At 45.9% G+C, this 26,635-nt stretch overlaps 1 protein-coding gene across 1 annotated transcript in view; it reads right to left on the bottom strand.

The window, feature by feature from the left end:
- The window catches only part of EXOSC1 (exosome component 1), a 182,871-nt gene that overhangs the window by 52,772 nt on the left and 103,464 nt on the right, over nt 1-26,635 (bottom strand). Inside the window, exon 5 of the mRNA XM_069611579.1 lies at nt 11,971-12,004. Coding sequence (XP_069467680.1) covers nt 11,971-12,004 — 34 coding nt within the window. The remainder of the gene's footprint in view (nt 1-11,970; nt 12,005-26,635) is intronic.

The raw sequence follows: 26,635 nt of genomic DNA, 5'->3' as shown, positions 1-26,635 counted from the left end.
GCTTCACTGTGTGGACTCATTGTGGACCCCACTCACTCCAGAGGACAGCCTAAGAATAGCCTGGGCTGCTCTCCAAGGTTACCTCAATTGGCTTTGGGCTAACCTCTCAGTTCTTGTTCACTTTAACTAAGGTGGCCTTCTAAAATGTATCCACCAGGACAGATTCTAGAACTCCACCTTAATAGCTGGGTGTGCCCACTGCACCTCCACTACATGAAAACAATGGGAGGAGTAGTAAAACCAATGGTGCACAAAAGAAACCTTTGAGGGGTAAAAACCCTGAGCAAGTGCTGGATCCAGAAGATGAAGAAATATGGGGAGGACAGGTCTCCATTGCTCGCTCGATTGGGTTTTGGCCATCGTCTCCAGTTCCCCTGTTCACTAGGGTGGCCTCCTAAAATCGGTCCACCAGGCCAGATTCTAGAAATACATCTCAACATTCCCCTCACCCCCATTCATTATTGTTAACAGTGAGCCAACTGTCCTAACCCAGGTCAAATGCCGCAAACCCTCATATTAAACATACATTCCTATTGTCTTTTTTACCTTGATTTTTTTATGGCTTAAAAACTGTACGTACATAAAGGTCACTGGTGCCAACATGATACTGTACAGGTAATGGTGTGGGACAGACTGCCTTTTGGGGTACACCGATCTGATCTAAAATGAACCTGTCTGAAGACGTGGACATGGTAGACACACCAGATTATTGGAACTTAGACAGGGAATAGATAGTTATGATTGTTCCTTGTGTTATCCAGTGACCAGACAGCCACTAATGACACCTTAACAGAGATAAATTGTACAACCAGGCCAAAACTATGGCATTTTCACACATGCAGGTCAGATGGTTTTTCATGTTCTGTCATTTAAGCTTGCCACTAATGTAATTAACCCAACATAGTAGAAATGTTACCACTGTGACTGATCAGGAACTGATGTAGCAAATGGACTAGTTAGTTCTGGGCACACATACGTTTGTTAACTAATCTTTAAAACTATCACACTTTCACTGCCTCAAGTCTGCATTGTAAGTTACGTTACAGTACCCCAAATGTTCGGGAGGTGTGGCAATATGCCTAGAACAGCAGGGGCAAGTATTGCAGTCTCAAAAGAGTAAGCAGGATCTGGTGTGGGATGAACACATTCCGCCATTGCAACCTGGAACGTTTGCATAGTCTCCTTCGACCGTTGTCTGGACTTACCACTGGGGGCACAACTGACCAAGACTAATGCAAATATTGGAGGAATTAGACATTTCTGCTCCGAGTACTTCACCAAAGGAACTGCAGTCAAAAATTATCAAATTTAACCAAATCTGAAGCAGCCTTGGAACTGGACTTTGCATGCACACAAGTCCAGGATAACCACAAGGAACACCACATAAGAATGTGCTAATGTGTGGCATCAAGCTAGGCCAAGAGATCATAATGGAAAATCTGCAGTACCTGCAGAGAGATGTGGCAGTACAGCAGTTTGAAGCATCAGATGAAGCTGTGTTCGTTCAAAGCCATAGGGCCATCAATTGAGCCTGTGACCTGACCTATCAAGTCTTACTGGGTACGTGGGCTGGATGCTCTAAGGACGGACTAATTGTGATACATGGGTGCCACAGATTAATGGAGAGCCATTTTGGTTCCTGACCAGTGCCCAGGGGATAATGCCAGCCGTGTGGATAATTTAGGAACAAATTGGTTATTAGGGCTTCTTGAATATCCCCAGATACAGTGTTCAATTAAGTTAAAGCCAATTGAGGTTAGTAGGAGACAGGATCTGTTGAGGGGTGGGCTACATGTATAGCCAGACAAGGAACAGAGGTATTCGAGGTAAACTGCATATGGATTTGTAGAACACAGTCCGTAGACATACATTTTTTGCTTTGAACACAAACCAGAGTAAATGTCTTCTGGATGATGGAAAGGGCCAAGTCAATACACTTATAATAGGACACCGTTTGAACATGGTGACGCACAGTTTTGCAAATCTTTTAGAACTTCTTCCTATCCCAGGTTCAGAAAGTCAGATCTGACGAAACCATTACATATACTAGAAACTGTTTTTATTGTCAAAAAGAGCCTTTCCAGTCACCCACCAGTATGCCACTCTGAGCACGCCTTCCATGTATGATAACACAAAGCATGAAAGAGAAACCTGTCACAGCTGCAATCAAAGGTTTAACTTGTATTTCTGTTCTTTAAAAGGACAGATTGTTTGCAGTTGTAGATGTGGGAGTAGTAAGGGCAGTCTTACTACCTATGCCACCAGACCTCCACTACTGCTGGTAGTAGAATCTTTTTTATACTAGAGCGAGTTCGAAAAAAGAAAATGATGCCCTGATGAATATTGAACTTTAGATTCCATTGAAGGGATCGATAAAGTTATGTCTAAATAGACTGTTCCCACAAAACCCATGTTATATTTAAGGAGAGGAATAGTGAGAAAGAAAAGTGGCAATTCTACTGCAATGGGGGGAATGTGGAAACAGATGTATGAAGATTTCACTTTATCAATAATTATTTTCAGTAGTAAGTGTTAGACTGGATTTCTATACTCTGGCCTGGGAGGCCAACCTAGTTAGTTAACAGGGACTGCTCTGGGAGCTGTAGCCAAACCAATCAAGGTAGCATGGAGAGTGGTGAAGGCCAATTCTCATGAAGAGGTGAGCCTGGTAAAGGGTCCACAAGGTAAGTAATCAAGGATTACACACAGATAGTTATACAATTACTATATTTATGGCCAGGCAAACACAAAACAAATTACTAAAAGCAAGTAACTATCACACAAACTAATCAAATACATATATACAGCCCCTATAGCCAGTGCAATAAAATCACAATGTCCTCACTCCTATGTCATACATTTTATTCGTTTGTGAAATTGTTAATTTACTAATATGCTTTTTATCCTTTGTTATTCTTATTAGCTTGTGTTACTTACACTGTATGTCTTATTATGTTACTCTGACTACGATGATGCTTTATTAACCTTTTATGTTGATATATGCCTATATAAATATAACTTTTTTAAAGGTTTGTGTCACAAACTAAAAACATTTTAAAAAGAAACAAAATGCCCTCACTCCACAATACTGAAAGGGAATGGAATGGCTAGATTTACACTGGCAGTCCAAAATAATACAACCCTAACTTTCAGAAATCCAACCCTAACTTGAATGGGGTCTTGTCCCTTGAAAGCGCACAAAGTTCAAGGAAGTTGTGGGAGATGGGAAAGAATTAGGAGGAGGGTCTTATAGATGGGAAAACTGTTCCAAAAGTCAGGTGAGTATTCTAGTAAATAAAACGGTCCCCCAGCTTTCAGCAACACGTTTTGTCAAAGCCAAAAAAAATGTAAAGCTTTACAGAAGTTCTGAAAACTTTTACAGGTGGAGATGGGGGTGAGCAGGTAAATATTGTTGTAACTCACCCCCGTACTCTGGTTTCTCTTCAGACTGAAGATCGTCTGAGTTCTGTTTTCGCGCTGTTGCTTCTGGTCGCCAGAGCCCAGGAGCCCAGGAGTTGTAGGTGCAAGAGATGTCCTGGTTGGATTCAGGTGCTGGTGCAACCTGTTTGTGTCGAAGAATGCAACTCACAACAATGCAGCACAAATCCAGGTACTCGACCGCAGGAAAGCCGGTTTTGATGAAAATCATCCATGCACAGCAGTCAGAGTTGGTCTCCTATCGCAGCTCCTGTTGAAGCTGGAAAGCTGAATTTTCGCAGGAGTGACTCTTGTAGAACAGAGTTCTGAGCTGAAATACCGAACCATAACCCCTCTACCGTGGTAGCCCAAACTGGAGTTGGTCAGTCCACAGGATGGTTCCAGGAATGCTTCCAAAGATTCCAGATGGCTGGGCACTCCAATGGTCAAAGGCACCAGTGAAGGACTTCTGAGGATCACCAGCCAGACAGGGCTCCACTGGGAATGCAGCAAGTTGGTCACCAGGTCTTCTTAGGACAGTCCACGAGTCTCCAAGGGTCTTCACAGCTGGGCAGGATAGTAGGCTCCTTGGAGGATTTCTCCAGGATCTGAGGCATGGCTGCAGGACTCCTTATCCATAAACTCAGTTGAGACAGAAACTCAGCCCACCCAACGGAAGATCCCCCCCCCCCCCACACACCCCAGCAGTGGCCCAATCGGGACCCCTGATTGTGAAACTCCTGTATACTCCCTAGACATACATAAACCAGTGTGTGGATTGGGGCCAGACAGTCTGAGCCCACTTTCTGGGGAAAAACACACATGGCCCTGCACCAGCCCGCGGAAACCAGGGCTTTCCCAGGCAATGCATGACTATAAAAGGATTTTCCTGATCTGGTAGGGCAGGAAGAAGGCCACAGGACAAGATGGCCCAAAGAACAAGCATAACCCTTGTGTCACGGCCAGGTGAGGACACTAGCCACAGTTAGTAGCCAAACACAGTAAGGCTAACAAAATGTATTGCAAAAATAGAGAAACTGCAACTGCTGCCACCAGCTTGTCTTTAGGCACATCTAAAGTAACTAATAAAATACTGGACCTACAATTTCTTCTTTTGTAAAAATCAATTTGGTTAAATACAAATAATAAAAATAAAAAAGAAATTTAAAAAAAATACTTTTGAGAGTATTCTAGGGTCAAACAAAAGAGACCCCATTGCACTGCAATGTACAATGCATTGTGTAATGATAAAAGCTATCCAACAAATACATAACATGTATAAAAAAAAGGGAAACAGTTTGCCTGTACTGACAGCCCTAAAGACTGCTCAGTTTCCCCACAACAATGGCTTCACTTCACTGGAAAAAGTCAGGACAGAGTACAAAAACAAAAAGCAAATGTTTGGGGGTCCCTAGAAATGGAGGGAAAGTTGCTAAAAAGAGAAAACCTTCCCCAAAAGTAGTAATATGCACACCAATATGATTTGTGTTGTTGTTTTGATAACCTTTCACATTTAGCTCATATGTATGGACTGAATCATAAGGAGAGCCTTGTTGGTATATATTGTGTTTCTCTAGAATCATTCAAAATGTACTTTTATTTCATAACCAGAACACAAGAGCCAATGGGTAATGTTAATACAAAGGACCCCGCCTACCCCTTTGCGGGGATCGCGTGGAGTGAATAGCCCAAGACTGGGCTAGGGTATGAAATTGTGGAAATTTACTAGCATGCGTTATGAGGAAGAGGAGTACCTTGATAGTATCTGGGGCTGGAAGCTTTCAGAAGGAGCCAATCATGTGATCTGCACAGTGGAGACTTCTACATCAATGACTGACTTGTGCAACTTCCAAAATGGACTGGCTAGTGGAGGGAGGCCTTCTCTTGTAGACTGGACATTGCATTTGTGGGTCGGATTGTTGCGAGATTGTTCCTGTAGAGTAAATGTGTACCTCTGTTGATTGTCTTGCAAGACAATGGTAACACACAAAAAGACAAAAAAAAACCTGTCTCATATTTCACCGAATTTAGGCTATACGAAAATCTCCTATAGCCTAAAAATTCAAACAAATATGCCATAGAAAATATTACAGTGAAGTAAGGCTGCAGGGGGTGTCCACTACACCCTTCACTGTAATGTGAGCAGGGGTTGCTGGGGTGTCCCCCGCTACTGACTCAAAGTATAAAAAGTAAGTTGGTGAGGGGCAAGGGCATTGTCAGAAAAGTTGGGGGGAGAGAAAACCGAAAGTTATTTTCGGAAAAACTAACTTTCGGTCTTTCTCCCTCAAACGTTTCAGCTACGATTTTATCACCCAATTCCCAGGACAATATAACGGTCTGTCTTTTTTTTTTTTAACAAATTTGATTTGTTTTTCAAATGCACGTAATAGTCAACCATATAAACCACCATCACACAGAGAAGTTTTTATGGTAGGGCAGAAGGGGCACTTGCCTAGGGCCCCCACCTTAGAGGTGGGCCCCACAGGGCTGCCTGATGTGAAAAGTAAGATTCCATCATTCGCCAGTCATAAATAGCACACATCAGGATATTTTATGGGGTGCTGCTGTAATTCTAAACCCATTGCCTTTCTGTTTCGACAAATACATTCTGCCTTGATCATTTCATCATGAATTGCTTTTTGTGTTCACTGTGGTATACATAGTTTGTGTGTTCCTTACGGCACAACTCTGCAGCATGCTTTCCTTCCTTGTAGGAATTATGTTGATCGTGTGCAATAGGCAACAGTGAAATGCATATCGATAAATTGAGTGCAACAATGGTTCAGAAGTTAGCTCAGTGTGTGAAGCACCCCTTGCTGAGATATCTGAGTTCATGTGCAAAATTAGAATATCACATTCCAGCAAGGCTGGCTGAGCCTTTCCTACGTCTGAAGTTTATAAACCTGCCTGCATATGTACTTGGTTTTGCAGAACAACATCTGCTACTATCAGCAATGTACCGGCACCAGATTATTAGAATATCACATTCCAGCAAGGCTGGCTGAGCCTTTCCTACGTCTGAAGTTTATAAACCTGCCTGCATATGTACTTGGTTTTGCAGAACAACATCTGCTACTATCAGCAATGTACCTGCACCAGATAGGGGTTGCAATAAAATCGAACCCATCATCTGTATGGTGAAGGTATAGAAATTGGTTTGTTCAGATGGGGTGTTGTAAAATCTAGGCAATCTCCTCCAACGATGGCATAAATGCTTAGTGCAAGAGGTGAGTAAGTATCGAAATTCAAGACTTTGGACCGAAAGAACAAGTTACTTTCTTACCTGGTAACGTTCTTTCGATGGGATGGTCCGACGACGTATTCCATATCTATGACAGGTAATGTCCGCAGCACAGCTGTGGACATTACCGGTCATAGATATGGAATACGTCGGAGGACCCAATCCCCTCTAAACGTTCATTCTTGTATCCTCGATTTGCCAACAGACGCTACAAAGATCCTGGTCAAATCATCCAATATATCTTCCATTACTGTGCTGTCTGATGTGAGGTTTGCCTTCTTGCATGCTGCTGGTATCGTTTAGCCCATTACTTGATCTTTTGTAGGCCATTTGGATGGAAGGGTTGGTAGACAGAAGAGACCGGACCAGATATTGCAGGCCTCAGGCAAGCATATTTTAAGGTCTACTTCTTTGACACAAAAAAACGGTTTGCTTTTTGGTAAAAGTCAAAGGTTTTTATGCACTTTTATAAACGAAAATGACATGCCATTGTTTTGGAAGTATTTAAAGCTTTAAAATACAAAAAGGTAAACCCAGATTAAATTTGTTAAATCACATCGATTGGTATGCGGATACTTATATATTTCCCTTGATGGGGAGCATGAAGCTAGAATCATTCCCATTTTGCATTACACCCTTCTGCAATATTTGTTTCAAAATGGTCATGTTTGGTAATGCGATTTGTGTACTGCTGTCCGTTTGAATAAAATGAGATTGTTTTAGTGCATGGTAAGAACTGGAAAAGAAATTGTTCAAATGCAGAAATTGCACAATTGGCACACATCCCATCTTCACCCCTTCACCAATGTGTGATCCTGGTTATCTCATTTAATCTTGTATTGCCTAACCTCTCAATATTGCCAGTCCCTAAACCTTTCGAAATTGTCAGCCCTTCAGAGCGATTTCCTTCTCATTGTATGATCTTCATGAAAGTCTTATTCATGGTTTTGCTGGGTTGCTTCCACTTTAACAGTGAGCCTATTTATATCGCACACCACAGGCATTTGTTCCTTTGTTATCTAATGGCAACACTATTTGAAAACCATATCCCACTTCTAATCTCAGTCTGTCGGGATAAAGACACCTTCCTGGTAGCTTCTAATCTGCTTCCACTATCCATGCTACGGTATATGCAGCTTTCTCCTTCCTTCCAATTGGTCTCCTCTATCATGTCTGAGCACTTTTGCATTCTGTGAGGCAGCTAATAGGAGTTCTCTGTCTATTATAGGGTATGTGTACCTTTTACATACGGTCCTGCATTAATACTACAGGCTGCATATATTCCTGTATGCTATTGATAAAAAGTATCCTGTGTGTACTAGAACAGTAACCTCTTCGTAGACTGCTAATGTTAGTCTTCAAATGCTACTTGTTTATCATTCTGATTAGAGCAAAGAGGGTGAGGGGACTTAAAGTGAGTAAAAATGCCCATTATCCTGCAAGACAGCATATTAACCTATAGGTTGTGAGTACGATGGGTCGAGGGCAGTGACCGCGACCAGTATTCTTGATCCCTTAATTCCTTTGGTTTGGTGCAGTTGGGCCCCAAAGATGTCCGTGCCCAGGGCCCCAAAAGTGCTTAAGATGGCCCTGCCATCACAGCCCTTTTTCTTAGCGTAACTTTCTCCCAACATCCCCCCACCCAGCACTCCCAACTTTACACCCCCACACCGCAATCCCCTGACCCACCTACTCCCACCCTTCCTCATCCGCAGATGGCTCCCCAGGCTCAAAACTCAATTGCCCTCCATCCATTTGGCTCAAATTGTCCGGAATTCTTTCAGGCATCCTCTGTCTCTATAGACCCTTCTCTCCATTTCCGCACAGTACGCCATTCCCTTTGTCCACTTATGGACACTGGGCGTGGTCGTATTGCCCCAGTCCCCTACCAAGATTTTCTTCCCCACCATCGTGGCCATTTTATCAGACACTTTTCTTTGCCAGTAAATCCTGTAAACACACACACGCGCACAAATGCATTGGCTTGGGACACACTGGAACTGCTTCGCTAACCACTCTGGATAGCCGGTCCCTTATCCACCCCCAAAAGACTTGTACCTTGTGGCACTCCCATAACATATGACACAGGAAGCCCTCTACCACACATTGGGGCTCCGGTACACTGCCCATACGATGAAGGCAGACCCTGCAGTAGTACGCCCTAAGCAGCACTTTGTATGTGTTAAACGCAGCGGCATGGTTATACTTGCTTCTCTTGGTTACATCACTGCCTCAGCCTAGTCCTCCTCCATGGTGCACCGCTCACCTTTTACTTAACTTCACCAGCGGTTTGGACATATGGTTGTTGATCATCTGATACAATTGCGTTATCACCTTCCCCTATATCTCTTCTTCTAGGAGATTAGCTTCCATCAGGGATCTCTCCGGGACCCCCCCCATCCCTCCCGCCTCTCTGGTGACATAGCATGCTGCAGCCTGGCGTAGGTGAACCTATCCCTGTCTTGCAAGTCACACCCCTCCTGTAACCTTGGAAATGATGCAAGACTATCATGCTCTAGGATATCCCTCATCTTTTCCTGCCATCTCTTTTGAGCCCCCCGTTTATACATCTATGGCAGGGCCAAGTACCTCCAAATGGGAGCCTCCCTGGTCACTACCCCCCCCCCCCAACCACCCTCCCATGACCCTAAGAGCTGCCTTATTCGAAGCTAACGTACAGACCCCTGTGTGTGTGGAGGCCCCTGTATAGCAACTGTAATGGAGGCCGTGCCCCCATCCTACTCAATTCCTGCTCTACATGAGGCCTGTCCTCCCTACCCCCAAACATCCACTCATTTACTGCCATGATTTGGGAGGCCCAATAATAATGCTGAACGCTCGGGATCCCCAGCCTGCCATCCTATATCGACCTTCATAACGTCTTTAATGCCAACTCCCCCCGCGGATATTATTTCCCCAGATCTCTCTCTGCAAAGACTATCTTGCCAAACACCCCAGTTGGAACCTTCACTAGCGTATTTTGGAGGAAATACAGGAGAGGCAGTAGTGCCAACATTTTTAATACTTTCACCTTTCGTACCATTGAAATCAGGAGAATTGCCAAAATGCTTGGCATCCCCCTTAAATTTCTGTAGGACCGGGCCAGGTTGTTACATAGGAACACGAGTTCTGTGCCACCACTTGGATACCCAGATACTTTATAGACTCCATTGCGATCACAAGCGGGCATCCACTTGAGCTACTGTCTTGTATTTCTGCTGCACCCTGCTTAGGGCCCTCCTTGTGAATTCTGTGTTTTGCCTTGCATGATTCGCCTCGGCTACTATCACTTCCCCTTCTAGCTGGTCCATGCGCTCCCTACGGGTCTTAAGGTGCTGTCTAACCACTTGCATCGCCCTATCCCGGAGCACCGCTTTATACGCCTCCCAGAGCGTAGAGAGACACTACTGTCCCGGAGTTGATCTGGAAATGCCTCCGATTCCTCTCTTAGGGCCCCCGCCATCTGTGTGTCCTTCAAGTCATATGAGTTCAGCCTCCACCCCCTCTACACTGGCCATGCGCCCGAATGGCGACCACCAGGGGGCATGATCTTAGATGCACATTGGCAAAAAATTGCCCATGGCCGCCCTACCTACAAATGTGCTTGGAAGAAGTAGATAATAGATCCTCGAGAAGGATGAGTGTGCGTAAGAGAAAAAAGAGAAACCCCTATTCCCCAGGGTACATGTCCCTCCATATGTCCCTAAGCCCTGTAGCTACCATGATGGAATTGAGCTTAGTCAGAAGTGAATGCCTTCGCCCCCATGAGACGTAAGGCATCCTATCCAGCAAGGATGTGACTTATTAAAATCACCTCCCACTACTGTAATGTCCCACCAGTGTTCGGTCAGCCACGCCTGCACTCTAGTAAGAGTGTCCGCTTGTTGAGATGGAGGGGCATACACATCGGTGATGAATATTGTTCCCCCCCCCCCATAGAGTTCCCTTCAGGGGAATCAGTCCCCCGTCCCCTCTCCACGTTGCACCTCCAATGCCAACAATGTCTTAATTAAGATCGCCACCCCCTGCACTCCCTCATGAACCCTGCTTGCTCCGCCACATGCTGTGCCCAACATGTGGGTCTCCTGCAGCAGCACTATATCCGCTTGATGCGCTGACAAAATGTCACCACCAGACTTCACTTGATCTCATCTAGGAGCCCATTAACGTTCCAAGACATACAGTTGAATATACTATTTCGTGGCTTATCCACTCCCATAATATCTCGCATGTATCCAGAAGCCCCGACTCCCTCTTGAAGCTATGATCCTTCCCCTGGTGTGGTATCTCCCTCCCCATATAAAAGCCCCAAGTCCCCGAACCAAACCAACTTTCCCCTACAAACCCCCCCCCTCCAACCCCACACAAACCCCCCAACTAGAAGCATCTGTCGCCCTACAACAACAAAGTAAACCAGGAATATCCCCACCCACGATGGAAGATCAGGCGGTGTGTGTGCTCATCACCACTCTCCACATCCGCTCTAGTCACTTATATTTCCTGCCATCGGAACATATGTTTCCCATAAGTTTAATGCATGCCAGTTTGTCAACCCTGCTTTACAAATCAGACCCAAGAGTTCCCAACGCTCTGCAGGGCCCACTCCTTCACTGTCCGCCCAGTCCCACGCCTCTTGTGGGGAGTGGAAGAACATCTACAGCAGTCGGTCTTTGCTCCTATCCGACAAATATCACGTAAGCTTAGTTTTTGTGACAAAAAATGTTCCATGTTCAAATATCTCAGTATTTCAGATCACATTGCCTCTTTAGGATTATCGATGTGCAGCAGCAAGGTCATTTTCAAAATATAGGATCTCTCAATGAAAAACATGCCAGGCTTCTGGAGCACATCCAGTCTAAGTTTTCATTTTTGTATTTTGATAACTGCAGTTTTGTTTTTCATAATATGAACTCCCGACTACAAGTTTGATAAAGCAGATAAAAAAAAGGAAGAAATCCAGATAAGATGAGGTACCGATGTGGTCTGAACTAGCCTGGTTTCTTTATTTTGCACAATGCATGCATAAAGTCTAATTTCCTTCAGTACAGAGTTCGAGTGTCACTCTAAAATTGGTCTTTGGGCAAAGTTTCAAGATTGATCCTGCATTATGCCGTTCTGGAACCCGGGACAGTTTCAGGAGCACAATCTAGGTGGGTAAAAGACGGTAGAACTTTATATCTTGTCCTCGCCAAAGAAACAAATAGGGACAAATGGCAACCCTATGTTTATCGCTACACAATCTGAAATGTTGAAAGAGTGAGATTTTTCAAATGACCAATTGGTTTCCCAGCAGGCACAAATCTCAGACCAACCTTGTCTTTTTCAGTAGCTCGAATGTCTTCTTTCCTGTAAAAGAAATGGAAATTGTTAAACATTGACAACATTTCCAAACAAAACTCTTAGTTATGTAAAGAATATTGCTTCAAATGCTGGAATTACTCCGACAAAATCCTTCGTGAAGGATTACATTTTTCAGATTTAACAAGTAGATGGAGCAGACAGTTCTACCAAAATTGACACATATTTGCTAGTGGTCTGGTTCTCCAGCTACTAAACCTATTGTGCAGAACTAGAAATCACACAGATGCGGACCAAGCCTGCCATACGGAGGAGAGTTACACAATAAATGGCTTTGTCACAAAGGAAAGGTGACCAGTTGAAGCCCGGACCAGACATTTAAACAAATACATAAAAACTAACAAAAATCATTATTATTGGTAAAAACCAAAATGGAAGTTACAAAAATCTGATGCATCTTGATTGACTCACAAAGACCGTGGTGCTCTACATAGGCATTTACTGACAGTAATAAATGTTAAAGAAAAAGCAAAATATTAAAAGAATATATATAATTTCCTATCCAAATAAATAGGGGTGTTTCCTACACTGCAACTGTGGCGATTATATTAAGGTTTTTATACAGATTTTAATTTGTACCCTGCTTAATCTTCAAAGGATTAAGTTTCACTGTGATATTTGACAACACATGCAATGCAAACTTTAGCCATGTGCAGACAATTAGCTAGAAATCAAAATAAGTTGCCAAAAATAAGTAAACCTAGGATTTACACAATGTAACTGAACATTAAAAACCTGAGCACAACATATCTTCAAAGAACCAAGTTAAAATGCAGGTATTTAGTAAATTAGATTGGTTTGATGCAGGTGGTGGCATTTGTAGCAATATGAACCATGGCACGCGATAAGCCCATCCTGCCAATGGTTGTAGAAAGAAAATGGCAATTCTAGAAAATGAGCAAATTTACAGTCTTGCCAGTCACTTGCAGCCATGGTAAATTGTGCAAAAGTTGAGTCTCAAGATACACATACTTTAAGGATGCTGCACACAATTGATTTTATTTTTGAATCTTTGTTTTCAAATGTGGCTCATAACACATTTGCCAACATCCCATTCCCGACACCGTTGGGGAGAATTCTCATTTCTGTGCCCATTCCCTTCAACCATAGAGACACCCATCTCTTTTGCTGGACTTTTTAATTTCAACCCTGGAGTGAGTGAGCCCTTTTTCTCACCCTCATGTGATTTGGATTATGCATTTCCTTTGTTTTTGGAGTCTGACAAACTCCATAGGCATCTACATTTTGTATGGCGACACACAGCACCTCCAGGGCAGTGTCAGAGAAATCCTTTAGATTTCTGATAAAGTTTAAATACCTTTTCTTGTGTGAACTACTGTTCCCAAGAATAGAAATGGACTTTACTTACCTTTTCTCTTTGTGGGTCCAGCACACAGCATCTTACGTGGAGTGCCTGGGGGTTACTTAGTAGCCCCTTATCCTAACTACTCGTGTAACAGTTTTTATGTTACCCTCACTCCTTTAAATGGCTGGTGGCAGTGGTTTAATGCTCCTACCATTGTGCATTTCTACAGCAGGTTGAATCCTCAGCTGCAGTATAGCATCCATGGGTGACCATTTTGTTAAAATGGCCCCGGCCTTCATTTTTCGCCATGTTCTGTTTGTGAGGAATTTCTTGGGTTTTACTCTGCGTCCCAAGTTAGGTTTTAGCCCTTTCTTCATTTTGCCTTTGGCGGGCTTCACTGCTGAAACCCGCCTCTGGCTCCAGTTTGTCTGGAAGGGCAGGAAGTGAGGGAGGTTCCCGAAAGTCCCCTGTCCTATGTCCTATGTCTTTAGGAATGCCTGAATGCACCCAGGCCGAATTGGCTGGCTGTCCTTTCAGGACACCCACCCTGCGGTTTGAGTGACAGCTATCCTGTGCATGAATGGGAGAAGCCCGCTTAAAAGGTGAGGGTTTTGGGACTAGAGGCAGAGTCGACCACAGGGAAGAACACCTGACGAAGAAACCGTGAAAAACGTGCTCCATCCTCCTGGACCTTTGAATTGCCCAGTGAAGCCCTGCTGCTGTGATGAAACTTTCTGATCGACAAGAGAAGTTCCGGAAGTGACGACTTCTTCCCTTGGGTTAGTGGGACCAACTAACCCAAAGACTAACACCACTGGACCATCGCCCCTGATTGGCTGTACTGTTTTGCTGCTGCAGGAACCGAGTGCCAGGGGTTGAGAAATCCGAGTCGAGTGCAATGTTTGCAATCCAGCCAGAATCTCCAGTAGTCTCTCCGCTACCCTCCAAAAGCAGGAAGACCAGTGCTCGAGTCCCCTCACCAGAGTGCAGGACTCAAGGAGTGCAGGAAGTCCAACCAGTGTCCAAGGTCAGCGGTGGTGCTGTTTACCGAGAGCTGAAACCGGGAAGTGCCGCTGATCTGAAAAGAGCCTGTATCTGCCGCTGACCTTCGAATTGCTGCTGCAGGAGTCCTATAGCCAGCCTCCCTCTTTTTTCCATGACAGAAGCCCAGGAACCCAGGATCTGCATCAATGCAACCAGACAGAAGCCAGCTGGACCACTCTTCTTCTAACCAAGGGTATGGTTCTGACTTGGGGTTGAGACTTTCAGTAGCTACTTTGCTAGAGTTGATTTCTGCTCTACCCTTCAAAAGTGTAACAGCTTGTGACCCAACAGTGATTTTTCTTCCACAAACTCTCCAACTTTGTGCAAGGCTTTGTTAGCCTATACGTGCCTCCGCTCCATAGACTGTGCTCCAATTGACTTTGGCTGTCCTGACTCCCTGTAGACTCTTATAGTCCATTTGACTTTGATATTTACTGTCCCTCAGGAGGTGATCATTTGGTTTTAAACTATTATTGCTGGGAAAGGTTTTTGTCTAGTCTTCATTGGAAGATTTAAGTGCTCACATGCTCCAATAACCTGTTTAACCCTTAAACCTTGCTTTCTACAAACCTCAGAATTTACAAAGTGTACTAGGGATATATAAATACCATCATTGTCCTGTTAGTGAAGTCACCTCAGGGTGTAGGAAGTGTGTAAAAAACATCTCTAATCTACTAGCTTGGTGGGGATTCTGGAAAAATATATTTGATTGTTACCTATATTGCCCCTTTTAAAGAATAATTATTTAAAAACTACTGTTCAATAAATAACTATTTATAACTTGTATTTCCGAATTTCATTGCTACAGATCTACAGCTCACATGTACCCCTCTTGAGATGAGCCTGGCTGCTCAGTCACACTACCAGCTTGTGTAGTACAGGCCTATACCAAAAGGTGGGTTATCGAATACCAAGAGGACAAGTGTCGTGTAGTCTCCCACAGGATTACTACATCAATTCTTGTGTAACAGACACTCCCTCCGCGCCACACAAGATCAGCCTGTACTTAACCTTCCTACAGTATCATTATGACCTAGTTCGCATATCTTTACAATAACCTGTTGCAACATACTCTCCACTGACCCAGGACACGTCAACAGTAGATCATTAGTTCCGAATGGAATAGGACTTCATTTCTAGACCTTAAATGCAGTATCAATGGCCCTTTCTAATTTCCATGAAAATCGCCTATTCATCAACAGTATAGGAATCCTGCAAATTATTTCATGCATTTCTTCTTACGCCCCCCACACCTCATCAAGAACAAACAGCAGAAATATTTTAAGAACAAAATCTAAGTATTTTAGGTACCAATGTGTTACTTTTTCCAATCACTTTGTCAGAAGATTACTAACTGGACATACCCAAACCATGTGCCAAAAATCAGCACTGTCTTGTAGATGTCTTGGGCATCTATGAGGGATGCCTTTGTTGATTAAATGTAATCTTTTAGGAGTCATAAACCCCATGAAAAATATTGTACCTCACGTTACGTGACACTTTATTTACCTTGTGTACATATCTTAACACATACACCACCATCCAGCAGTTTCCCCAATATCCTGCTCCCATTTTTCCTTTCACCTTGGGTTGTGGTACCACCATACTATACTGCAGAACTGGATATAATTGAGATATTTGGCATTTCGAGTCACCCATAATTAAGATGGTGTGTGACAGAGGTCAGTCAGTGGTTCCTCAGCGATCGATCCCCATTTCGACAGCAGCCACCTAGCCAGCTTCGCATAATTCAGAAATTGACCCTGCCCTTGTTCCGTATTGCTTCCTCCAATCTTCAAAATAAAGCAAACGGCCACCTTCAAATAAGTCTCCCACTAACGAGAATCCTAGTTTAGCTCATTGCTTATGTCCTTATATTACTTTCACTAGCTTAATTACTCTTAGAGTGATATCCGAAGTCTCTTTGAAACAGTTTAACACATGCACGCTTCCATACCTGTTAAACTACCTTTTCGATACAGGAGGACCCAGCATTGCCCACCTGAGCCCATAACCGTTTCCAGCCAATTTTTATGCATGGGGGGTGTCTCCCAACAGTTTCCCATCTGACGAACCATGTAAATGGTTACACTTAGTCGTGAATTGCAGCTGTCCAGCCAGAAAGTACAATTCATAATCTGGGAGAGTGAGTCCACCATCTTGGTATTTCTTCTACCATCTGCCCATATAAATTCTCCAATTTGAAAAGGGCAGAATGAGATATATATATGTATATATATATATATATAAATATATATATTACACACACACACACACATATATACATATATACATACACACACAAATATTCCATACCTTTAATCTTCTTTCTGATGCTTGTATCTGCTTACATTCACATTCTTGGCATAGGCCGACATCTAGTGGTTGGTGCAGAGTATTGCAGGGCTTGTTTTCAAAAATGAAAAGGGACGTCGACAGGGCGAGTCTGTAATACTATCCCTAGTGGTTCCATGTAATAATGTCGCCACAAAAATTTCGCCATGCAAAAATATCGCCGAAAAATTACTGTTTTTTGTGGTGACATTATTGCATGTAACAAACTTTTTTTTTTGCCCCTGTCCCCATATATATGGTCACCCAAATAATATCGCCACAACATTTTCCCGGCGATATTATTTACGGCGACCATATATATGGGGATATTATTACCCGATACCTCCCTAGTGTGACGTGTACTGTACCCATGGTCCAAGTCCTCGATTGTTTTGCTTCATACATGAGAATGCATAAAGAGTATTGTAGTACAGTTAAAATAAAAAAGGTGTGTACTTTGTCTATATACCTTCTACTCCCAAAGAGGGGAGCAAGGGTGGACGCATGTGCATCTAAGGAGATACAGGCATCAGAAAGATGATTATAGGTATGCAATATTTTTGTCGTCCAGAGTTGATCGTCCACTCGGACCCTGGACATCCTAGAAATGTTAAATGTTATTTGTACCGCGCACCGTCAACAACGGAATTGGTCCCCAGGCGCTCAGGCGGATCTGCAAACGATAAAGGTGGGATGGGTTAGTAGGTTGAAGACGGGAGTAGGATAGTGAGAGGAGTGGTGTGCTGTTGGCAGCTTCAACTCAGTATACACCGGGTGCTGAGCTTTGGTGCAGGTATCTGATCGGAGTCAGTCCGCGTGTGCTGTTGATCCGGTTTATGTGTTGTTGCAGTGTTGTGAAGTGCGTGCGGTTTGTTGTGCAAGAGATGGTTGTGTGAGTTTTTGAGTGAGATAAGTATGCAGAGTTTGAGCTTATTGGGTAGTGGGTTATCTGACCTTTACCAATGCTAGCACCCTCAGTTCTGGGGAGTGTGGCACTTGTCGGCCCTCACATTCTCATCTACGCGCGGCGCAGGCCAATGATTAGGGCTCCATACAGGTCTGATCATGCCAACATTCACACTTATCTAGCCGTGGCGCAGGCTAGTGTTTAGAGATCGGTCCAGGTGTGGGCAAGCTAACGTTCAAAACTCCATCCAAACGCCACGCAGGCTGGTGTTCACGGCTTTGAGTGTGGCACAAGCTGGCATTCACGTTTTTCTAGGCGCAGGCGTGTTATCCTTCGATCAATCCTATCTACATGCAACGCGGGCTAACGTCTATCTAGATGCGCCTGCCGGTCTGGGTGTGTTTGTCCGGTGTGTACCAGCGGGAGAGTCTAGGTTTCGTCTGGGTCTAGTTGTGTGGTCAGTCTCTGTAGCCTTCCTTTGCGGCTATTTCCATGATGTCTTATGCTCTGTCGAGTGGTTGGTTCTTTGGCTTGAGTGTTTGTCCAAATTGAGGATGCCGAGGTTGGAGTTATTTTCATCATTGTTTTAGTGTATGGGCATTCCGGTGCGTCTCTATAGTAGTTACGCTTTGAAGAGCCATGATTTGAGGAGGTTCCTGAATGCTAGGTGGTTTGTTGTATTCCGTATATTCTTAGGTAGGTTGTTCCAAGTTTTGGGTGGCTGGTGAGAGAAAGACGATCATCCGAGTTTTTTCCTGTTGTAGGGTTTTGGTTCCAGGTGTATGTCGGTGCTTGATCTTAGTGTTCTTGTCGGTTGATGTAGGCGTAGTTTGGTGCTTAGGAATTCTGCGCCTTGTTTGTGTATTGTTCTGTGCGTGATGCACATGGCTTTGAACTTTATTCGCTGTTTCAGCGGTAGCCAGTGTAGTATTTTTAGCACAGGTGTGATGTGTTCTCTTCTGGGTAGCTTGAGGAGGAGTCTGGCTGCTGCATTTTGTATGCGTTGCAGTTTTTTTAGCAGTCGTTCGGGCATGCCCAGGTATAGGCTATTGGCATAGTATACTCTGGACATGATCAGAGCGATGATGGTAAGTGTTTTGTTGGCGAACGACAGGAACGGTAGGATCCTTTTTGCTGCTCGCAGGAGGAAGAAACATTTCTTGATTACCGAGTTTACTTGTGGCTCCAGGGTGAGGTTGTTATCCATCAGGACCCCTAGGTTTTTTTACAGTTGATGATGGTTCTGGTGTGGTGCCGTAATGTAAAAGCTAAGAGCTCTCCGAGGATCTAACCGATGGAGCCGCTCCTCTTCCTTACCAGGATGAGGAGGAGGGTAGAAAGATGCCACCTTTTGACTCAGATGATATTCAGAGACAACCTTCGGTAGAAAAGAAGGACATACGCGCAGTATAACCCTGTCCTTGTGAAACACAGTAAAGGGTGGCTTGCCTGCAATTCACTCACTCTGCGAGCAGAAGTCACCGCAACCAAGAACAGTCTTGAAAGACACTAATCTCAAAAGGACAAGAATGCAAAGGTTCAAACGGAGCACCCATGAGAAATCTCAAAACCAAATTCAAATCCCAAACCAGCACCTGGAAAGGGGATGGCAGGAATACATTAGTCAGTCCTTTAAGAAACTGAGAAATCAAAAGGAATCTTAAAGTAAGAACAGTCTTCAGGCAAGCGCTTAAAGATGGGCAGCGCCGCCAGGTAACCATTAATGGTACCCACTTGAAGGCCCCTGTGGGCCAAAGAAAGCAAAAAAAAAAAAAAAGACAACCATAGGAACGGAGCACTGAAAAGGATCAACACTGTGTTCCCTGCACCAGTCGCAGAACTTACGCCAACGGTACAGGGATTTTGTTGCAGGCCGCCTAGCCAAAAGCAACACCTCCATCACGTCATCCGGGAGGTCCCCAATCCTTATAACTCAACCTTTCAGATACCAAGCGTGAAGGTTGAGAGTCTTGACCTCTGTACGGAGAACCTGACCTCCACCCACCCCTCCCACCCCCAAAAGCACTGCGCCCCACCCACCCCCCCCCTTTTTTGTTGAAGTAATGCATGGCCACTGTGTTGTCCGTCATAACCAGGACACTCTTCCCCCGTACCGAGGGCAGAAAAGCCTTCAGGGCTAGCCTGATGGCTCTCAGCTCTAACAGATTGATTTGGAGTCTGGACTCCAACGGAGACCAACAACCGCTGGCGGTCAAGTTGTTGGCATGAGCGTCCCATCCTGCGAGTAAGTGTCCGTCACTATAGTCACCTCCGGCCACGGCTGCCAAAACGGTTCCCCCTTCATCAGGTTCCCTTCGTTCACCCACCACAGAAGGTCCTGGGAGACTGAGCGCGAGATCTGAACAGGATCAGTCATCTTGCCGGAGAACTGCGACCACTGCATCTTGAGGACCCATTGCAGGGATCTCATCCGCAGCCTGGCCTCTGGCACCAGGAAAATGCAGGAAGGCATGAGGCCGAGCAATCTTAAGAAGTCGAAAGCCGGGAGACTCTGGGCATGTTGAAACTTGTCCACCATCTGCACAATGTGATGAGCCCTTACCATGGGAGGCGAACACTTCCCAAAGGACGTATCCAACCCAGCCCCGATGTACTGGAGCTGTTGGGAAGGTGTCAGGTGTGACTTCTTGAAATTCAGGGAGAAGCCCAGCCTGTGGAGGGTGCAGCAGGTGACAGATGATCCTAAGCTAGCTTGGTAGAGCGCGCCTGATCAGCCAGTCGTCCAGGAAGGGGTAGACGTGAATCCCCCCCCCACCCCCTCGCCTGAGGTACGCTGCCACCACCACCATGAGCTTGGTGAAGACCCTTGGGGCAGAGGTCAATCCGAACAGCAGGACCTGAAACTGACAGTGCGAGTCGCCAGCTGCAAACCTCAGGTACTTCCTGTGCGCGGTATGAATCGGCACATGGAAGTAAGCATCCCTGAGGTCTAGAGACACCTACCAATCCTGAAGTTGAAGGGCTTTGAGGACTTGAGAAGAGTGACCATCTTGAACTTGTCCTTCTGGAAGAGTGTGTTAAACCAACGCAAGTCCATGATGGGTTTCAAACCCCCGTTTTTTTTGGGATAAAAAAATAAAGGAATACCATCCCTTGTTCCTCTCCGCTACAGGCACCAGTTGTATGGTGCCGTTCTCCAGCAGGGACAAGATTTCCTGTGCAAGGAGCGGATCCGGAAGCTTCAAAGAGTTTCCCCGGTGGATTGTCGTGAGGCCACTGAAGGAAGGTAAAACAGTAGCCGTGGGCTATGGTATCCAACACCCAAGCATCTGAAGTAATGGCCTGCCATTCTTCGATATACTGAGACAGTCTGCCCCCAACCGGCTAACCATGCATGGCCTCATGACTGTTTGGAAGAGGCTGCGGCAGAGCCTGAAGGCAAAGAGGCAATTGCCTGAGCGGCTCTGGCACCACAATTTCCCCGTCCACCATGGGTACCTTTCCGCTTGCCCCTTTGACTGGCGGCCCCTCTCGTACTACCAAAGGAGTAGTACCGAAAGGAACCTCCCCTCCACTGCTGTCCCCTAGGACGAAAAGGCGGAGGTTTGATGCACCGCGATGCTCAAAGACTTCGCCGCAGCTTTTGAGGTTTGAAACCGCTCAAGGCTCTCGTCAGCCTTGTTTCCAAATAAATTTGAGCCATCAAAGGGCATGTCGAGAAGACGGGCCTGCACATCCGGAGCAAACCCCGACTTCCGCAACCACGCAAACCTGCATATCACAGTGCTCGCAGCCATGGATAGGCTAACACTGTCGGCGGTATCCAAACCTGACTGAAGGGATTCACACATGGCACCCTTGCTGTCTTGCACGAGAGCAAGGAAACCATCCCTTTCTTCCCCCTCGGGAATATGCTCAGCCGCCAAGGAAACAATTCCACAGAGTGTGTGAGAACCTTGCCAAGGCACACGTGGAGTTGGCCGATTTCAAGACCATGCTCCCAGCAGAAAATACCTTCCGGGCCCAACCATCTAAGCGCTTGTCATCCCTATCCGGAGGGATGGTAGGGTACGCTGCATGCTTCGAGGTGGCCGTAGTCGCCTGAACCACCAAACTCTCAGGAGTGGGGTGAGTAGACAAATAGCTGGGGTCACTAACGGAAGGGCGGCATTTCTTAGTTAGATTTTTATTCACAGTCGGAAGAGATTCCGGGGACTGCCAAGCAGCTGCTACCTTTTTTTGCAAGGTAGAATGAAATGGCAAAACAGGGTCAGAGGACGGACCTTGATCCAAGATGTCCGTCAGATCATCCTGCACAAAGTCTTCTAGAGGACTAGACCAGCCCAGATACTCCGAGACTCGTGCCATTAGTCTCCTATAAGAAGACTCTGCATGATCCCCAAGCTCAGGCCTACTAAACTCCACTTCCGGGGAAGTGTCCAACCCACTGGCATCATTGAGTGGCTATCGCAACTCCTCCAACTGTCACCAGAAAATTGGGGAGCCTCATCCAGTTCAACAGGGTCCTCCAACTCAGACCGCTCCTCCTCTTCGTAAATGTCAGCCAGAGGGAGATGAAACCCAGATCCGGTGACAGAAGAGGGCCTGGAGGCCAAAACAGGCCTCAACGACTTCGATATAGCCTTCCTTGGAGGATCCACGATGTCCGGGTACTCCAAAGGCAAATTTCAAGTAAAGAATTCCCGAAGGTGCCAATAGCGCCAAAGGCTTCGGCGTCGACACAGGTGCCGAGGGCTGATAGAATGGCAAATCGTCTATGTCCGAATCGGATGGACACAGCGCTGAACGAGTTGACGCCGGCCCCGAGCCCTCACTAGGTAGCTGCAGTCTCGCCGGGGACGAGGACCGAGACCTAGAGACACGTCTCTTGCGACCCTTCGATTCCTTGTCTGTACGGGACCACAACGGCTCCCGGTGTGTGTCCCAACGCGAAGTCCAAAGGCATGCGCGCCGCAGAACGAGACTGATCCTGGCCGGCTTCATCAGAGGGCGCAACCGGACCAGTGTCCTGCGATTAAGAAAATCGCCATCATGGGTTTCTTAAACACCACCCATTCCTCCGGGGTCGAGGACTTCGTAGGGCACGTAACCTTCCTCGAGGCGCCATCCTCTGAGGAGGACGGGGAAGGCGACCGGTACAAAGCACTTCCATGAGTGCTGGAACGCGGAAGACGAGTGGCAGGAACCAATCCGGTACCGAGATCCCCGGGAATCTTTCCGATGCGGAGAGTCTCTCCTCGAGTCGTCGGTAGAACCCCCTTGGACTTGGAAGTCTGGGACTTAACAGGCTTCGAGCCCCTACCTTCCTGGAGCTTCCCCTTCCGCTCCTGCAAGGCCTTTGCAGTAAACGACTGGCATTTCGAGCAGTCGGTGTTGTGCGACTCGCCTAGGCACCACAAACAAATGCGGTGGGGGTCGGTGAGCGACATCTTAGACTTGCAGTCCCGGCAGGTCTTGAAACCGGACCGCGGAGTAGGAGGGGTCAACGAGAAAGACATCTTCAATGAAGAAAGCACACGAGGCACGCCGAGTTTCACGAAGTTAACACGTTCGCAGTAGAAAAAACTGAACTGAGGCTACAGGCGCTGTCCGTCCTATTTATAACATGCTGTGATGTCGTCCTCGACGGACATGGACCAGACGCCATTGACGCAGGACGCCCTCTGCCGAAAAAGTTTCCGATGTGCACAGCTGTGGACATTCATGTCAAAGAAGTGGAATGCATTGGAGGACAGTCCATTAGAAGGCTATTGAAGTAATTATTCTGCTGAGAAAGTTACCATTGAAGCACTCATCTACTTTGGTGGACGGACAGTTGAGTAGACGGTAGGGCAAGAGGTAATTGCCCCAAAGAGGCCTGGTAAAAGGTTATGCCGGGTGGTAGAAGGATCAAGTGGTACTATTGGAAAGCATGCATATGTTTGAAGCAAGCCATTCTGATCAGACTGTTGCTGTCAAAATTGAAGCAGTCTATTCTGACCGCACCATTTGTTGTTGCCCAAGCCATGAAGGAGTTCTCATTCCACGTGTGAGAGCTTGTGACTTCTTACTGTGAAGATACATTGGGGGAGTTCTTATTCCAGGAGGAGAGATCTTTTGACTTTGGCAATTACCTCATTAAAACGACAGAACTTTAATTCCTAGGTTTTCCTTTCAACTGTGAAGAACACCCTTGTTTGGATCTGGGGAGGGAGAGTTTGCCTAGTCCATGACAAGAGAAGACATTGTGAACCAGTTAATATGCGGTTACATTTGTGGAACTGAATTGCCATATTATACCTTTTTGTGTTGATTGATATATTAGTGTGAGGGGTAGAGATCCCTTTGTTAGAGTGTTCCCTTTTAGTTTACTATAGGCAGGGAAATCCACATTAGGGTAGGGATAGTGAGGCGTTTAACTTTTATTGTTTAATAAAATGGCAGAAGTTAAACTCTTTACAAAGTTGTCCCCCTCACATTTCGGACCCCTCACAGCACCTTGCGGTGTGCCACCCCAAGTTTGTGTATGCTGTAGTCTCCACAAGAGGTCTGCATAACAGTGCAGGCCGCCTGCCTTTCAGAGCCGAGGGTGAGCACTCAGTGTCTGCAGACCTTTTTATGGTGTCTTCAGAGTCACTACTAGCCCTGATACAGTCTTGTTCTGTGTCTGACTCCTCTGCGCAGGTGGTGTAATCTGCTGATGCCTATGCTTCAAGCAATGGTCCTTAACTACTTGCTGAAGTCGTCAGAGAGCGAAGTAGCGGTAGCAACATAAGGCTATAGAATTGCTAAAAAGTCTGTAAGGAACTCAGCAAAATGCGACCAACACTAATGGTGAAAGAAAAACAATCTGAGGACCATGACACGTGAAGGGCCGGGTACTGTACATATCACAGTAGGGATATTTTTAGAAACAAGCACAGTCGACGTCCCTTTTCGAGTTTGAAAACAAGTCATGCAATACTCTGCACGATCCAAAGCATGCAAATCTAAGGAGATCCACAATAAAAAAAAAAATACATTTTTTTTAAACCATCATGCGGTGATCGCCACACTATAGTTAAGTTGGGTTAGGGAATAGTTTCTTACCTGTAACTCCATTTCTCCAGCATTGGTATCTTTCATGGATTCACATGCTTAGAATATTCCCCGTCGTCAGACTGGGACCCCTCGGTACACATATATAGCCTTTTCCTATAGGAAAACTTCCGACACTTTTGTGTCCTATCTACATCCTTTTAGGACCCTCCTACGCATGCTCCGCAGGCCGTCCCAGTATAAGAGGCCCGCCCCCGCGGTTCCCCTTCAGATTTCGGCCCCTCCAAAGTAGGAAGGGTTAAACTTATCCATCACATACATTGCAGTCCCGGGGAGGCTTGGCGGGCGCATGTGAATCCATGAAAGATACCAATGCTGGAGAAATGGAGTTACAGGTAAGAAACTATTCCTTTCTCCAGCATTGGATATTTCATGGATTCACATGCTTAGAATAGATTGTATAGCAGTAACACTTGAGACGGTGTTGAGAATGCAATGTAACATACCCTCACCCTACTGCTCAACACATATGCGCAGCAGTAATAAGTTTACTCATATAACCTTTCCCACTGAAAGTATACTGTCATCAAAGGTAGAAAATACACTCTCCACAACGTGGAGCTTACCTTACTGAAACAGATGGCGCAGGACAGCTCTTCCCATCTGCGCCTCATCCGCATGCTGCCTGGCAAGGCAGTAGTGGCGGGTAAACGTGTGGGGCACTGACCATGCCGCAGCTTGGCATATGTCCGTCAGCGGAATTCCAGCCCATAACGCTGTTGAGGATGACATCGACCTTGTAGAATGGGCTCTAGGATGTCTTTGCAGTGGCCTTCCGGCCTTAGAGTGACAAAAAGCAAGCGTCGACGAGACCCATCTGGCCAATCCCTGTTTCGAGATTGCTTTACCTCTCGTCACCGGACCATATGCGACGAACAGTTGCCGAGTAGCCCTGATGTCTTGTGTGCGATGTAGGTAGAATTTCAGAGCCCTCTTAACGTCCAGGGTATGAAGAGTTTTTTCTGCTGTCGACGATGGAGTGGCGAAGAAAGTAGGCAGAACCACGGATGAGTGTTTGTGATATACCGTCGGAACCTTAGGGACGAACGTAGGGTTAGTCGCCAGGACTACCTTGTCCTTAAAGAATCTTAGGTAGGGCGGGTCCACGACCAGCGCTTGTAGTTCCGAGATACGTCTGGCTGATGTGATAGCTATCAGGAATGCCAACTTCCACAAAATGAATTTCATGTCGGACGTGGCCATAGGCTCGAAAGGTGGTTTCATCAAACCTGCCAACACTGTGTTGAGGCTCCACGCCGGGGGAAAACGTTTCACCGGGGGAAAAGCTCGAAATAAACCCTGCATGAAGTGTTTCACCAGTCTGCCACTGAATAGCGGAGGCGACTGCCTCTTCCTTGTGAACCTCGAGATGGCTGCCAGGTGTACCTTTATCGATGAGGGGGACAATCCCTTTTTTGCTAAGAGGAGCAGGTAAGGTACAACTTGTTCTGGCGTCACCAACAATGGTTGTAGGTCCCGCTGTCTTCTACACCATTCACAGAATCTCCGCCACTTATAGGAGTAGGATTCGTTAGTGGAAGGGGCTCTAGCCGCCTGCAGAATTTCTTGGCACTCCTCTGAAATGTCTAAAGCCCCGAATTCCGAGAAGTCAGGAGCCAGGACGTAAGGTTGAGACTGTCCGGGTTGTGATGCCACACCGTGCCTCTGTCCCGGGATAGAAGGTACGGGACTTTCGGAAACGGTATGGGATGTTACAGCGATAGATGGAGGAGGTCTGAGAACCACGGTTGCCTCGGCCAGTATGGTGTCACTAGAATCACCCGGCAATTGTATCTGCGTATCCACTGTATTGTTTTCCGTATGAGGGAAACGGAGGAAAAGCATAGAGGAACATGTCCGTCCATGGGAAGGAGAACGCCTCCCCCACCGAATCCTCTTGGGGCCACCTGCTTGCAAATTTCTCGCATTTCTGGTTTTCTTTGGTCGCGAAGGCGTCCAGAGGGGGGTG

This window comes from Ambystoma mexicanum, chromosome 8, assembly GCF_040938575.1.
Source record: "Ambystoma mexicanum isolate Mex_15411 chromosome 8, UKY_AmexF1_1, whole genome shotgun sequence".
Lineage (NCBI taxonomy): Eukaryota > Metazoa > Chordata > Amphibia > Caudata > Ambystomatidae > Ambystoma > Ambystoma mexicanum.
The sequence above is the reverse complement of the archived record's forward strand: the minus strand, read 5'-3'. Positions and strand labels throughout refer to the sequence as shown.